Genomic DNA, 15,548 nt, shown 5'->3' with positions numbered 1-15,548 from the left:
TAGAGACGGAGTTTCACCCTGTTAGCCAGGATGGTCTCGATCTCCTGACCTTGTGATCCGCCCGAAAAAGTGCTGAGATTACAGGCTTGAGCCACCGTGCCCGGCCGTGTATTTTAACCTGAATCAATCTAAGGAAACAAGAGAAATTCAGATCATGGAATGTTTTCAAGACAACTTGCCTGGCTTCTTCCAAATATTCAGTGTCATGAAAAACAAAGAAAAAGGCAGGTGGATTCTGGACTAAAGGAAGATGACCAAATACAATGCATGGAACGTGAATGGATCCTAGAGTGGAAAAAAAGGAAAATGAGGAAAAGTGCTATGGTGTGGTACAGAAATTATTTCAGTCTATGTTATCATAATAAGTGAAAAAAGCAAGGTGAAGGCCGGGCGTGGTGGCTCACGCCTGTAATCCCAGCACTTCGGGAGGCTGAAGCGAGCAGATTGCTTGAGCCTAGGAGTTTGAAACCAGCCTGTGCAACATGACGAAACCCCGTAAAATGTCCCAACTAGGACAACTGGGGAAATTTAAGTGCGGACTCTTTGTTAAATAATATTGACTTACTTCCTAAAGATGTGATAAAGGTACTTTGGTTCCGTAGTTAAGACGCTCATTTTTAGGAGTGAAGAACAAGATGCCCGTAAATGGTTTAGAAAAACAAAAATCCTAGCAAAATGTTAACAATTGTGAGTCTAGGTTAAGAGTCAGCTGTTCATTTTACTAAACTTTCACATTTTCCGAAATAAAACGTTGGGGGAAAAAGTCTTTTTGAGTCGGGCTGGAGTGCAGTGGCCCGATCACAGGTCACTGCAGACTCCAACTCCTGGCTCCCACCTCAGACCCCCCAATAGCTGGGACTACAGGAACTGGCCACCACATCTGGCTAATTTTTTAGATTTTGTGTAGGGATGGAGTCTCGCTTTCTTGCCACGCTGGCCTCATACTCGTGGGCTCAAGCGATCCTCCCACCTCGGCCTCTCAAAGTGGTGGAACTACAGGCCTGAGCCACCGCGCCTGGTCAAAAAATCAATTTCTAGGGAAAAATGTCAACTCAAAACAAGTAACCTGCAAAGATACCTTCAGCATAGCTGGGGAATGCCCGTATAATTTACGCTAAGGCTCTCCTTGGGAAGAAGCGGTGAAATTGCAGGCAGCACAAAGACCGGCTCTTATCCCTACTTCCGGGTATTGTGGCACAGGAACCCGAGGTTGCCAGAGCGTAAGCCACGTGACCCGAACAGCTCCTTCTGACTGGAGGAAGAGCCATTGCTCTAATTCGGTGCCGTGAGAAAGCTCGCGCACAGAGCATTGGGAGCGGGCGGGACTGAATATTTTCTTTGACCAACCGCTTTCCACGTATCCACCCTCCTGATCCCGTAGCGTCGAATCAAAAGCCGTTAGTAAAGTAGTTACTTCTTTCTCTTAGGATAGCCGGTCTTTCCGGGTTTTTTCCCCCCTCCCCCTCCTCCCTCCCATCTGCCCCCTTCCCCCTCCCCTCCTCTCCCTTCCCCTCCCTTCCCCTCCCTTCTCCTCCCCACCTTTATTCAGCTTCCGGTAGAGGCTGGTAGGGTAAGGGAGCTCAGTAAGTCACTTCTGTGCGACTGTTGTTTTATTTCCGGTCTATGGGACCCGGCTGCGATTTGCTGCTGCGGGCAGCAGGTACCATCACTGCTGCCGCCATCATGTCAGACACGGACAGCGACGAAGATTCCGCCGGAGGCGGCCCATTTTCTTTAGCGGGTTTCCTCTTCGGCAACATCAATGGAGCCGGGCAGCTGGAGGGGGAAAGCGTCTTGGATGATGTGAGGGGGTGGGCGTGGGGGTAGGGCTGGGGAGGGTGCGGCTAAGCAGAGGAAGGAGGTGCAGGGAGGAAAGCAGAGGGTGCTCAGGCAGCGAGAACGGGGCGCAGTTAACGCCGGGGAGGAGGATCCCGCCCTCGTGGGTGCGGAAGCAGCGTCGCGTGGGAGTGATCAGTTCTGGGGGAGGGTGGGCAGAAGAGAGCGCGAGGCGAGGCGAGCCCGGGGCCAGGGGCGTAGGGAATGGTGGCTTTGGAGCTAGTGCTCTGCCGACCAGACAGTAGGACACATGCTTGTTTTGCCTAATGAGATGGCTTCCCACCCGTAACCTGCTTGGAGATTCTTGACACTGCCTACCCCTCTGACATCGCTAGGCTGAGATGGCTCTATAGAGCCGGAGGACTGGACAGGACCTGCCCCCCGCTCGTTTGGTTCTGGCCCCAGGGTTAGGACAATGGGGTGTTCTCAGCACCCAGGAGGGCCTCCTGGTCCCAGTGCGCCTTATAGGTAGTTCTCCCAGCGTCTTCACTGACATCCGTGAAATAGTGTCTTGCGCCCTCGTGAAACTACCCCGCCTTCACTTAGGCCAGTTTTCTTGAGGGGTGAAGCTGTCGGCCGCTGTGGCCCCTACTGTGCCACAGGCCCATGCGAAACGGCCCGAACGAGCCCCGTCTAGCCGCCTCCAATCCCGCTCATCACCCTGCCTTGGCCCTGGTTCCGAGAACGACTGTTCCATTCGTTCAGTCTTGGTAGTTCTTTGATTCGTCTTCTCTCGTAGTATTGTATTTTAAAGTGTAGGCGATGCAGTTGGCTGTGGTGCTTTAATAAAGGGTCTGATCGATGCGAAGTTTGGTAGATAGATATTGCAGTTCCTGAACGTGTTACTCCTTTTGGCACACTGCACAGTCATTTTTCATGTGGATTTGTGACTTTGTTGTGGACCAGGGAAATAAGCCTTTCTGGTGTGGGAATCGTAGGTTTAGTTGTTGTCTTCGACTCTGGTGCTGTCCCTTTTTCAGGAGTGTAAGAAGCACTTGGCAGGCTTGGGGGCTTTGGGGCTGGGCAGCCTGATCACTGAACTCACGGCAAATGAAGAATTGACCGGGACTGACGGTGCCTTGGTAAATGATGAAGGTGAAGTCTGGGTTGTGAGGAGTAGGTGGGGGAGGAGGCTAGCCACCTACTATATATGTACTTTTATGTGTGTGTAAGATGGAGTTTTGCTCTGTCTCCCAGGTTGGAGTGCAGTGGGGCGATCTCGGCTGACTGCAACCTCCGCCACCCGGGTTCAAGCATTTCTCCTGTCTGAGCCTCCCAAGTAGCTGGGACTACAGGCGCGCACCACCACGCCCGGCTAATTTTTGTATTTTTAGTAGAGACAGGGTTTCATCATAGTGGTCAGACTGGTCTCGAACTCCTGACCTGAGGTGATCCGCCCGCCTCGGCCCCCCAAAGTGCTGGGATTATAGGCGTGAGCCACCACATCCAGCCTGTACATGTACTTTTAAATGGGAATTACCTGAGGGAGTGAGGGTCACTTACTGTTGTTGCGATTCTCCCTGCTTTTTCATAGGGTGGATTAGGAGTACAGAAGATGCTGTGGACTATTCAGACATCAACGAGGTGGCAGAAGACGAAAGCCGAAGATACCAGCAGACAATGGGGAGCTTGCAGCCCCTTTGCCACTCAGGTGATTCTTTGGTGTATTAGCTTGAACATTCCAGTGCATTATCCTGCTGTATAGTCCAGTTTGGGCTCTGGTTTCCATGCCTGCTTTCTGCCATTGTTCCTGCTCTCTATGCCTTTGCTTTGCTCCTCTCCCTTTGTCAGCTGAGTTCCAAGTAGCTGCTATCTTTTTTTGTTCTGGCCAGTGTTAACTGTACTCGTGGTTATTCCTCATACTGTTCAGTCATGAATTCTTGGTTAATGACAAGTAGCTTCCTTGTCATCTGGTATTTGAATACTTGCAGGGGTTTGTGAGATGCACTTCAAAGTTGGAAACTATGAAACAAATTCAGTTTTTGCCCTGAAGGAATTGATAGTTCAAGAGGGATGCAAGGTCATACATAAACAGTGAACTAAGGCAGGACGTGGTGGCTCACGCCAGCACTTTGGGAGACCGAGGCGGGCGTATTACCTACCTGAGGTCGGGAGTTTGAGACAAGCCTGACAAACATGGAGAAACTCGGTCTACTAAAAATACAAAATTAGCCAGGCGTGGTGGCACATGGACTGTAATACCGGGTACTCGGGAGGCTGAGGCAGGAGAATTGCTTCAAACCGGCAGGCGGAGGTTGCAGTGAGCCTATATCACGCCACTAAACTCCAGCCTGGTGACAGAGCGAGACTCCGTCTCAAAATAAAAAGAAACACACTTCCTGTCAGTTTAGAGTACATAACAAGTGCTCAAACAACGTGTAATGAACTGAGTTAAATTAGTCAGAGTCTACTACTAGCTAATTGTATTACTTTTGATAAAATTCCACACTTTATTATAAAGTTCTCTAAAGTTCAAATTTTCCTTTTCTACTAGAGGTTACAAATAAATCCTAAGACTCCTTCCACTTACTGACTTTATCTTCTAGGTCTGAGGTTCTGATTCTGCAATGTAGCATCTTGTTCTGATTCTATAATGTAGCACCTTATACCAGAGAAGAAAAAAACATATTTGCAAGCAGGTATCAAGTTCATTGTTTACACAGGGTGCGGTGGCTCACGCCTGTAGGGGAGCATGGTCATTTGAGGTCAGGAGTTTGAAACCTGTCTGGCCAACATGGTGAAACCCCTTCTCTACTAAAAATAGAAGAAAATTGGCCAGGTGTGGGATTACATGCCTGTAATCCCAGCTACTCGGGAGGCTGAGACAGGAGAATTGCTTCAAACCGGAGGCGGAGGTTACAGTGAGCTGAGATCAAGTTCCGCCTCCTGGGTTCATGCCATTTTCCTGCCTTTGCCTCCTCAGTAGCTGGAACTACAGGAGCCCGCCACCTTGCCCAGCTAATTTTTATTTTTATTTTTATTTTTGTTTTTGGTAGAGAGAGGGTTTCACCGTGTTAGCCAGGATGGTCTCCATCTCCTGACCTCATGATCACCCCGCCTTGGCCTCCCAAAGTGCTGGGATTACAGGCGTGAGCCACCGCGACCCGCCTAGGCGGTGTGTTTCAAAGATAATGAAGTTGGCTGGGTGTGGTGGCTCAGGCCTTTGTAAACCCAGCACTTTGGGAGTCCCAAATGGGCAGATAATGTGAGGCCAGGAGTTCGAGACCAGCCTGGCCAACATGGAGAAACCCCTTCTCTACTAAAAGTACAAAAGTTAGCTGGGCATGGTGGCGTGCGTCTGTAGTCCCAGCTACTCGGGAGGCTGAGGCATGAGAATCGCTTGAACCCAGGGAGGGGGAGGTTACAGTGAGCCAAAATGACACTGCTGCATTCCAGCCTGTGCGGCAAGAGCTAAACGCTGTCTCAAAAGATAATGAAGTCCATTTTCGGAACTTGAGGAATTCAATTTAGTAGTCTGGAATCTAGAGCTATTGGTCCACAGTTTTTTTATAGTTCATTCTTTGCACTGCCCTGTTCTGCCTCTCACTGCCTGAAACTGCCCCTGCCACCCCCCCAACGGAGCCTCTCTCTGTCACCACGGCTGGAGTGCAGTGGCGCAATCTTGCCTCACTGCAACATCCACCTACCAGGTTCAAGTGATTCTCCCACCTCAGCCTCCCCAGTAGCTGGGACTACAGGTGTGCGCCACCACTCCCAGCTAATTTTTCTTGTGTTTTTAGTAGAGATGAGGTTTTGCCATGTTGGCCAGGCTGGTCTCGAACTCCTGATCTCAGGTGATCCACCCACCTTTGCCTCCCAAAGTGTTGGGATTACAGGTGTGAGCCACCCTGCCCGGCCTGCTTGGAAGTTTTATATGAAGTTGCTCGTTATTTATTAATTGTCCACCTCTTCGAACTAGATTTCAGGCTGCTGATAAATGTGAATAAAACCTTGGTAAATACTTGAACTTAATTTTTTCGGGACAGCTTATGGATTTGAGTGCTGCTTATATGAAAAGAATTAACTGTACTGCATATACGGAAATTAACCCATGAAAAATAGAAGATATAAGCCCTGCCTTTAAGGATATTGTTATCTTGTGGGGAAGATGACATACATAAATGCAGAACAATTATTCATAGTAAGGCGAACCAACTATGAGCTCATGTTTCTGTATATAGAGTGTTATATTTAGTTTTGATGGGCTGCCAGAATAGGTAAGTCAATAGCTGTCATTTTTGAGCACCCTGACTGAGGGGAGATGGTGGCAGTTATTATTTTCAGTAGAAGTTATAATTTCCAGGTTTGTGTTTGTTGTCTTGACTAGGGATGGTAAGGAAAAGGCTGGGAGATTCCCTAGGTGAGTTTTATGAGCTAACTTCCTGGAAAAGGAGGATGCTACATTTGATAGAATCTCAGTACTCTGGGATGCTCATTTCTAAGTTCTCTTGTCCTCTAGGGGTGCCTTCACCTATACCCTTAGCTTTTTCCTTCCTTGGCATTGGCTCCTTTGCGTGGCTTGATTTACAAGGGTGCTTCTTGGGAATAATTGGAAGTGGATGTAGATTGCTAATAAAGCTTTCATGGAGGTGAATTTTGAGTAGAATTTTGAAAGTGAGGCAAGGTTTGGTGGAGAAGGAGCAGCAGTTCATTTTGGTTTGAAAACATGGCTTGTCTAAAGTTTTGGAGATATTTAGAAATAAGCAAGTCATGTGTGTAGAGGGGGGAATTAGCCAGTAGGTTTTCTTGAAAGGAGTAGAAAACATGCTGCCAAATAGCAAGAACCAAGAATAGAGCAATTTCACAGTACCTTTATGTATGTATTACTTGGGATTTGATGACATAAGGAATTGTAAACCATCATAGACGGTTGAGTGAGAGGCAGGATGGTATAATGAAAAGAAAAGGACTTTGGAGTCAAAGTGTCCTAGGCTTAGAGTGTCATAGATTCAAATTCCAACTCCATATTTAGTGTGACTGTGAGCATGTTGCTCAATCTCTGAGGCTTGGATTTCTCATTTGTAATAATCCCTCAGTTTTCTTGTCAGTAGTAAAGGTGATAATAGTTACATTAATAATAGTTTTGTGAGAATTTAAGTTTATCACATGATGTGAAAGCACATAGTATAATGGTAAATGCTCTTGTCAATATTAGTTGACTTTCCTTTTTTTCTGCTTTGCTAGTTTACAGTCTTAGAGGCTTCCCTTTGTGATGCTTTAGAAGAGTGATACTTGTCGCTATGGGGTTTTGATTAGTAAAAGAGTGAATGTCACATCAACTTGGAGGCTGTTCTTGCAGGCTAGAGATGTAAAGTTATTAAGGTCTGAAGTAGGGTGACAATTGTAGAAAATGATAGCTAGGGTCAGGGCAGGCGTGGTGGCTGACGCCTATAATCCCAGCACTTTGGGAGGCTGAGGAGAACGGATAACTTGAGGTCAGGAGTTCAAGTCCAGCCTGACCAACATGGTGATACCCCGTCTGTACTAAAAATGCAAAAATTGGCCGGCTATGTGGCACACTTCTGTAATCCCAGCTACTTGGGAGGCTGAGACAGAAGAATCGCTTAAACCCGGGAAGTGAAGGTTGCAGTGAACCAAGATCATGCCTGGGGGGACACTCCAGCCTGGGGGACAAGAGCGAAACTCCGCCTCAAAAAAAAAAAAAAGATAGCTAGGGTCAAACTTAGAAGATACTGATAAAGTATCATAGGACTTGGTTGCCTATAGTCCCAGCTACTCAGGAGGCTGTGGCGGGAAGATAACTTGAGCCTAGGAGTTGGAGGTTGCAGTGAACTATGATCAAGCCTCTGCTCTAGCCTGGGCAACAGAGCATGACCCCTGTCTCAAAAAAATTAAAAAAAATAAATAAAATACAGGGCTTGGTGAGTGAGGAATTGTGTTGGAAAGAGTGTAGGCTTTGTTGTTAAACCAGGCTTGTATTGTGATTTTGTCACTTAAAATTCAGTCTCTTCCATATCTCAGGATAATTCCTGTTGTGAAGTGTTACTGGGAGGATTATACATAAAACATCAAGAAATGCCTGGCACATAATGGAAGTTTTATAGTAGGAAGTTGCTATGCTTTTTTTTTTTTTTTTTTTTTTGAGACGGAGTCTTGTTCTGTCGCCCAGGCTGGAGTGCAGTGGTACAGGCAGGGCTCACTGTAACCTCTGCCTCCTGGGTTCAAGCGATTATCCTGTCTCAGCCTCCTGAGTAGCTGTGACTACAGGCCCGTGCCACCTCTCCCAGCTAATTTTTTGAATTTTATTAGAGACTGGGTTTCACCATGTTGCCTAGGCTGGTCTTGAACTCCTGAACTCAGGCAATCCGCCTGCCTCAGCCTCCCAAAGTGCTGGGATTACAGGTGTGAGCCACCTCGCTGGCCCTACACTTACTATTTGTAATGATCAACTGGACAAATGTATATTGGGGGTCACGAGATTGATGAAGGAGACAGTGGACTAAAGTCATAAGCTGGGAGAATGCATGTGGATGTGATATTGATAGGAAATTTAAAAGAGATAAAGGATATTTCAGTGTTTTATAAGGTACAGTTGTTAAATATCTGAGTAGAAAGATTCTTTACGAAGCAGAAGAGTTGTGGAATTGTAGAGGAGGTAAATTTTTTTTTTTTTTTTTTTTTTTTTTGAGACAAGGGTCTCCCTCTGTCACCCAGGCTGGAGTGCAGTGGTGTGATCTTGGCTCACTGCAACCTCTGCCACCTGTGTTCAAGCGATTCTCCTGCCTTAGCCTCCCGAGTAGCTGGGACTACAGGCGCCTGCCATTGCGCCCAGCTAATTTTTGTATTTTTAATAGAGATGGGGTTTCACCGTGTTAGCCAGGATGGTCTCGATCTCCTGACCTCATGATCCACCTGCCTCAGCCTCCCAAAGTGCTGGGATTACAGGCGTGAGCCACTGTGCCCAGCCCGAGGAGGTAAATTAAGGCCGCATATGTATATTTGGGTTTAATCCAGGCGAAGGTGATTCTTGAGAAAGGGAATAGGGAATGTGCAGGGGAATAAAAGCAGAGTCTTCAGGATGAAATCTTGAGTGATGCCAATGGCTAAAGGGCCATGAAAAGAGTAAAAAACTGCAGATGATAGATAGAAAAACTGTGCCATCTCTCATTTGAGAGATGAGAAGAAAGACCAGTCTTATGGGAAACTGACAGAGGGAGAAGATTCCCAAAGTGCTGGCAATTACAGGTGCGAGCCACTGTGCCCGGCCCAGTATGAAAATTCTAAAAAAGATATGGTCAGGAAAGGAGCAAAGGTTTCAAACAGCTCTTGGAAGCTCTTTCATATGTTGTATGATTATTTATTTATTTATTTATTTATTTACTTTTCGAGACACAGTTTCACTCTGTCACCCAGGCTGGAGTGCAGTGGCGCGACCTCGGTTTACTGCAACCTTCACCTCCCAGTTCAAGTGATTCTTGTGCCTCAGCCTCCTGAGTAGCTGGGATTATAGGCACATGCCACCACTCCTGGCTAATTTTTGTGTATTTGACAGAGATGGGGTTTCATCATGTTGGCCAGGCTGGTCTCGGAACTCCTGACCTCAGGTGATCTGCCCACCTCAGCCTCCCAAAGTGCTGGCGTGAGCCACCGTGCCCAGCCATCATGTCTTGTATGAGGTATTATTCATGTTATAGCAATTGACTTGCACCTTGACGTCATCTCTTTCTAAAGGCTAAAGCTATGTTTCAGATATATATATGTAAAATATTTTGAGGCATGGTCTTGCTCTGTCACACGATTACTGCTCGTCAATGTCTTGACCTCCCAGGCTCAAACTGTACCTCCACCCCAGCCTCCTGAGTAGCTGGTACTACAGGCATGTGTTACCATGCATAGCTAATTTTTGTATTTTTTGTGGAGATGGGGTTTCTCCATGTTGTTTAGGCTGGTCTTAAAATTCTGGGCTCAAGCCATCTGCCCATCTTGGCCTCCCAAAGTGTTGGGATTACAGGTGTGAGCCATCATGCCTGGCCCTCACCTTGCTTTTTTCACTTGTGTGTTCTTAAGGGATATGGATAGTGCTTCATGGGGTGCTTTAAATTATTGAGTGGCCCTGTAGTCCCAACACTTCGGGAGGCCGAGGCGGGCAGATCATGAGGTCAGGAGTTTGAGACCAGCCTGACCAACATGATGAAACCCTGTCTGTACTAAAAATACAAAAATTAGCCAGGCGTGGTGGCGCATGCCTATAATCCCAGCTACTCAGGAGGCTGAGGCAGGAGAATCACTTGGACTCGGGAGGTGGAGGTTACAGCGAGCTGAGATTGTGCCACTATACTCCAGCCTGCGCAACAGAGTGAGACTCCATCTTAAAAAAACCAAAAAATTGAGTGGCAAGGAAGCTTAAGGCGGTTGTGTAATATTTTGGATACTGAGGAGATCATGTTCTTGGTTTTATTAGATTATGATGAAGATGACTATGATGCTGATTGTGAAGACATTGATTGCAAGTTGATGCCTCCTCCACCTCCACCCCCGGGACCAATGAAGAAGGATAAGGACCAGGATGCTGTTACTGGTGGTAAGTAGAGATTGTCTACTTTTGTGTTAGGAGCAAGTTTCCATTCATAAGTCCAGTCTTGTGGCTCACACGTAAGGGACAAACTTAAGCTTATACGAAAGGACAAAACTTCTAGAAATAATTCATACAATCTCAAATTTTTGTATTAAAGGGAAGTTTTAAAACATTTGGCAACAGTATTTTAACGTGCTCAATATATAGTAGTTTAGTCAGTGGTTCTCAAATCTGGTTACCCATCAGAATCACTTAGAGTCTTTAAAAAAAAAAAAACAAAAAAAACCCAATACCTGACTTTCACCCCTTGAACCTGATTCAGAAGATCTTGGGTAGAGTCCAGGAATTAAATTAAATTAATTAATTAATTTTTTTTTGTTTTTTGAGAAAGAGTTTTGCTGTGTTGCCCAGGTTGGAGTGCAGTAGCACGATCTTGGCTCACTGCAACCTCTGCCTCCTGGGTTCAAGTAATTCTTGTGCCTCAGTCTCTAGAGAAGGGGCTGGAACTCCTGATGTCAAGTGATCCTCTTGCCTTGGCCTTCCAAAGTGCTGGGATTACAGGTGTGATCCACTGCGCCCTGCCGAACCCAAGAATTTTAAAGAGTTTCTTAAGTAATTTATGATACAACTGATCTGTATACTGGTATTTAGAAACTACTTGTTTAGATGGCTTTATTTTCAGTGAAGTGGTTAAGGAAGGTGCCCTGGAATGTTGATAAATCAGATAGTGTCAACTACCAGATATTCAGAGATTTCAAAGGCTGGTAGAGTCTTCAGTGTTTATCTTACCTATTCCTATAACAGTAACTGTCCTAGGCTTGAAAATTGGGGAAGAGCAGTGTGTTTGATTGACCTGTATGTTGAGGCTTGCATTTACCTAAATTCTTCCTGTTGGAGTTCTAAGCCATTTCTTTTTAACAGTCTGCTAAATGTCAGCTGTTCCATAGATCTTCTTTATGCCAAAGAATCTTAATGTTGTCCTGTGGGCTTAAAAAGATTCTCCAGCTCATGGGTCTCTGAACTAGGACTACCTCAGTGGTATAAAGTATTACATAATTTTGCTATTGGTCACAACATTGGTTACAATATTGGTTACTTAACAGAAAGTAGGGCCAGGCGTGGTGGCTCACACCTGTAATCCAAGCGCTTTGGGAGGTGGAGACGGGCAGATCATTTGAGGTCAGGAGTTTGAGACCAGCCTGGCCAAGACGGTGAAACCCCATCTCTACTAAAAATACAAGAATTTAGCCAGCCGTGGTGGCGCATGACTGTAATCCCAGCTACTCAGGAGGCTGAGGCAGGAGAGTCACTTGAACCTGGGAGATAGAGGTTTCAGTGAGCTGAGATCTCACCACTGCACTCCAGCCTCTGCGACAGAGCAAGACTCGTCTCAAAAAAAAAAACACCGAAAGTAGTAAACCTAGTAATAGTGTTTGTTTTCTCATCACAACCCTAGGGTACCAGGTACGTGGTGAGTTGGGGGATGATGGGAGATAATGAGTTAGAAGAGTTTTCTGGGTTGCATACTAGTATTATGATTTGGGTGCTTGGGCCTATATCTCCTGGCATTGAGCCATGTGTATAGCCTAAAAGTGGGTGTTTGCGGAATTTGAGGAAATACATTCACAGTTACATGCCAAAGGGGTTTCTCTTCCTTGTTGCAGTGTCTGAAAATGGAGAAGGCATCATCTTGCCCTCCATCATTGCCCCTTCCTCTTTGGCCTCAGAGAAAGTGGACTTCAGTAGTTCCTCTGACTCAGAATCTGAGATGGGATCTCAGGAAGCAACACAGGCAGAATCTGAGGATGGAAAGCTGACCCTTCCATTGGCTGGGATTATGCAACATGATGCCACCAAGCTGTTGCCAAGTGTCACAGAACTGTTTCCAGAATTTCGACCTGGAAAGGTACATTGTATGGAGAATGCCCAGATTGCAAACCACCGACCTCTTCCAAATAATGAGTTTCGTTGTTAAGATGCTGAGTATGGAATAGACCTAAGGGTTTCCTTACTCAGTGACATACTATTGGCTATATAAGAGTTCTTCACACTGTATTAGGTCTTTTTTTTAAAGTTGTATATATTGATAGTAAATGTGATTTATGCTGTTCTCATTGGAAATTTCCCTGTTACCTTAAAAGAACTAGTCCAAATTATTAAGGAACGCTTCTTTACTTTCTTGTTAGATGCTGTAAGTCTGAATGCAACACTCCTTTATTTCTCCCCCGCATTTGAATAGATCTCTCAAGGGCATTTTCAGGCCCAGATGCTGCTGTTTTCGTATCTGACTTTGAGTCTCTGTCATAGTAATGTATTCTGTGTTCTAGGTGTTACGCTTCCTACGTCTTTTTGGACCAGGGAAGAATGTCCCATCTGTTTGGCGGAGTGCTCGGAGAAAGAGGAAGAAGAAGCACCGTGAGCTGATACAAGAAGAGCAGATCCAGGAGGTGGAATGCTCAGTAGAATCAGAAGTCAGCCAGAAGTCTTTGTGGAACTACGACTACGCTCCACCACCACCTCCAGAGCAGTGTCTCTCTGATGATGAAGTAGGCAAAATGGAGACCTGAGATTAAGGCTTAGGAGAGGAACAAATGAATTCAATGAATTCTCTCTAGTTTATGTCTAAATTGTAAATAACACCATAGCAGATAGAATTCTGTGCTAATTCTCAATGAGTAATCATGGGTTCAGTCTCAGCGGCTGCCCCTTCCCTACTGTAAAAGAAAAATGTTTGGTGGGGTAGGCGGGGATGAGAGGGGTAGATGGTGATATGCTGCTGAATAAGGTTTGATCGATAGGCGGAATGTGCTATGATACATCTCCATTGTTTACATTTTAACTCCAGGTAAATCATCCTCAGTTTGTCTAAGTTCCCCTCCTGACTGTTAACTCTCTATAGCCTTAGGACAGCTGGGATCAGGAAATTCTCCCTGCTCTACTTATTTTTTTCTGTTACAGATCACAATGATGGCTCCTGTGGAGTCCAAATTTTCCCAGTCAACTGGAGATATAGATAAAGTGACAGATACCAAGCCAAGAGTGGCTGAGTGGCGTTACGGGCCTGCCCGACTGTGGTACGATATGCTGGGTGTCCCTGAAGATGGCAGTGGGTTTGACTATGGCTTCAAACTGAGAAAGACAGAACATGAACCTGTGATAAAATCTAGAACGATAGAGGTGAGCAACACTGGTATGTAAGAAAGGAATCAGTGTACTCAGGTCCTATTACTTTTACTAACTTTACTTTTTAATTTGGGAGATATTGGGTGGGGTTTCTTTAGTGGGAGATTGAGGTGTCTCAGCCTTTTATTTGGTATGGTGTATCACCCTGGTAGCTAGGTCCTATACTAAGGATTCTGTTTGTGAAGTGAGTGCTGTGCCAGACTAGGAGTGGGAAGAGGCAAATATTCCTCTGTTATCAAGTGGTTGTTTCAAGTAAAGGACCACTTACGATGTGTCTGTATCTCTAATGTGGAATTTGGAGTGTAAACTTTGACCAGTGACCAATCGAGGGTGTGTTTTTTCTTCCCTACTTACCCAGGAATTTAGGAAACTTGAGGAAAACAATGGCACTGATCTTCTGGCTGATGAAAACTTCCTGATGGTGACACAGCTGCATTGGGAGGATGATATCATCTGGGATGGGGAGGATGTCAAACACAAAGGGACAAAACCTCAGCGTGCAAGCCTAGCAGGCTGGCTTCCTTCTAGCATGACTAGGAATGCGATGGCTTACAATGTTCAGCAAGGTGTGCTTCTGTGCTAGCTGTGTCCAGCATATACTGCCCTTAATCTTAGTCACCATAAGTGGGCCTAGCTGTGTTTTTTTTTTTTTTTTTTTTTTTTTTTTTTGAGAGAGAGTTTCGCTCTTGTTGCCCAGGATGGAGTGCAATGGTGCAATCTCGGCTCACCGCAACCTCCGCCTCCCGGGTTCAAGCGATTCTCCTGCCTCGGCCTCTGGAGTGGCTGAGATTACAGGCATGTACCACCATGCCTGACTAATTTTTGTATTTTTAGTAGAGACGGAGTTTCTCCATGTTGGTCAGGCTGGTCTTGAACTCCCGACCTCAGGTGATCCACCCGCCTCAGCCTCCCAAAGTGCTGGAATTACAGGTATGAGCCACCACGCCTGGCCTGAAGTTAAAGATCTTTCTGAACTATAATGGTACTTTATAGTATATTTTTGTTTCCCAAGTCCCTTTGTATTTAGAATTCTAGTTTCCTTTTTTTCTCCTTAAATAGGTTTGTGTGTTTTTTTTTAAGGTATGCCATGATTCATGTAAAACACTTTGAAAATACAGTATAGTGTTAAAAAAAAAAGTCACTGGTAATCTATCTGGAGATTATCAACTGTTAATTTTTGGTGTATTTTCAGTGTTCTCTGTGTGTATGTAGTTGAGCTCATTTCTATATGTATAGTTTTGTGTACTGTGCTTTTCACTTAATAAATATTTTTCTCTCTTTCATTTTTTATTATTTATTATTGAGACAGGGCCTCACTTTGTTGCCCAGACTAGTTTCAAACTCCTGGACTCAAGCGATCTTCCTGCCTCGGCCTCCCAGAGTGCTGAGATTACAAGCAAGAGCCACCCGACCCAGCCACATAAATAATATTGTGTTCTTTATAAAAATGTTTAATGACATGGGAAACTCATTCATTTTATTTTAATTAAATTATTATTTTTTTGTAGAGGTAGAGTCTTGTTATGTTGCTCAGGCTGGACTCCTGGGCTCAGGTGATCCTCCTGCCTCAGCCTCTCAAGTAGCCGAGACTTCAGGTGCACACCACCACACCTGGCTTGAGAAACTCATTTTAAATGGAAAGAAAGAAGATATGAAACAACATATATGATATCTTATTAGTGTAAATGAAAAAAAGCAGACTGCATAAACATAGAAAGCTGGATTACTTCTACATTTTGGAGGAAAAACAAAATTTTTTTTTTTTTTTGAGAAAGCAGTCTCTGTTGCCCAGGGTGGAATGTGTTGGCACGATCTTGGCTCACTGCAACATCCGCCTCCCAGGTTGAAGTGATTCTTGTGCCTTAGCCTCCTGAGTAGCTGGAATTATAGGTGTGCACCACTGTGCTCAGATAATTTTTGTATTTTTGGTAGAGATGGGGTTTCACCAGGTTGGCCAGGCTGGTCTTGAACTCCTGACCTCAAGTGATCTGCC

At 45.3% G+C, this 15,548-nt stretch overlaps 1 protein-coding gene across 7 annotated transcripts in view; it reads left to right on the top strand.

The window, feature by feature from the left end:
- Positions 1-1,498: 1,498 nt before the first annotated feature.
- The window catches only part of TAF1 (TATA-box binding protein associated factor 1), a 100,300-nt gene continuing 86,250 nt past the window's right edge, over positions 1,499-15,548 (top strand). For 4 of the 7 annotated variants that reach the window (XM_073013576.1, XM_073013578.1, XM_073013575.1 and 1 more), the window contains exons 1-8: positions 1,500-1,803; positions 2,817-2,931; positions 3,371-3,487; positions 10,259-10,378; positions 12,037-12,278; positions 12,700-12,918; positions 13,331-13,549; positions 13,914-14,121. In XM_073013576.1, coding sequence (XP_072869677.1) covers positions 1,624-1,803; positions 2,817-2,931; positions 3,371-3,487; positions 10,259-10,378; positions 12,037-12,278; positions 12,700-12,918; positions 13,331-13,549; positions 13,914-14,121 — 1,420 coding nt within the window. In that variant the 5' untranslated portion in view covers positions 1,500-1,623. Of the gene's footprint in view, positions 1,804-2,816; positions 2,932-3,370; positions 3,488-10,258; positions 10,379-12,036; positions 12,279-12,699; positions 12,919-13,330; positions 13,550-13,913; positions 14,122-15,548 lie in introns of all 7 variants that reach the window. The other 3 variants (XM_073013577.1, XM_037988914.2, XM_037988913.2) reach the window with 3 other exon arrangements.

The sequence above is a fragment of the Chlorocebus sabaeus genome, chromosome X (genome assembly GCF_047675955.1).
Source record: "Chlorocebus sabaeus isolate Y175 chromosome X, mChlSab1.0.hap1, whole genome shotgun sequence".
Lineage (NCBI taxonomy): Eukaryota > Metazoa > Chordata > Mammalia > Primates > Cercopithecidae > Chlorocebus > Chlorocebus sabaeus.
Note: the sequence above shows the minus strand (reverse complement) of the source record. Positions and strands in the feature narration are given on the sequence as shown.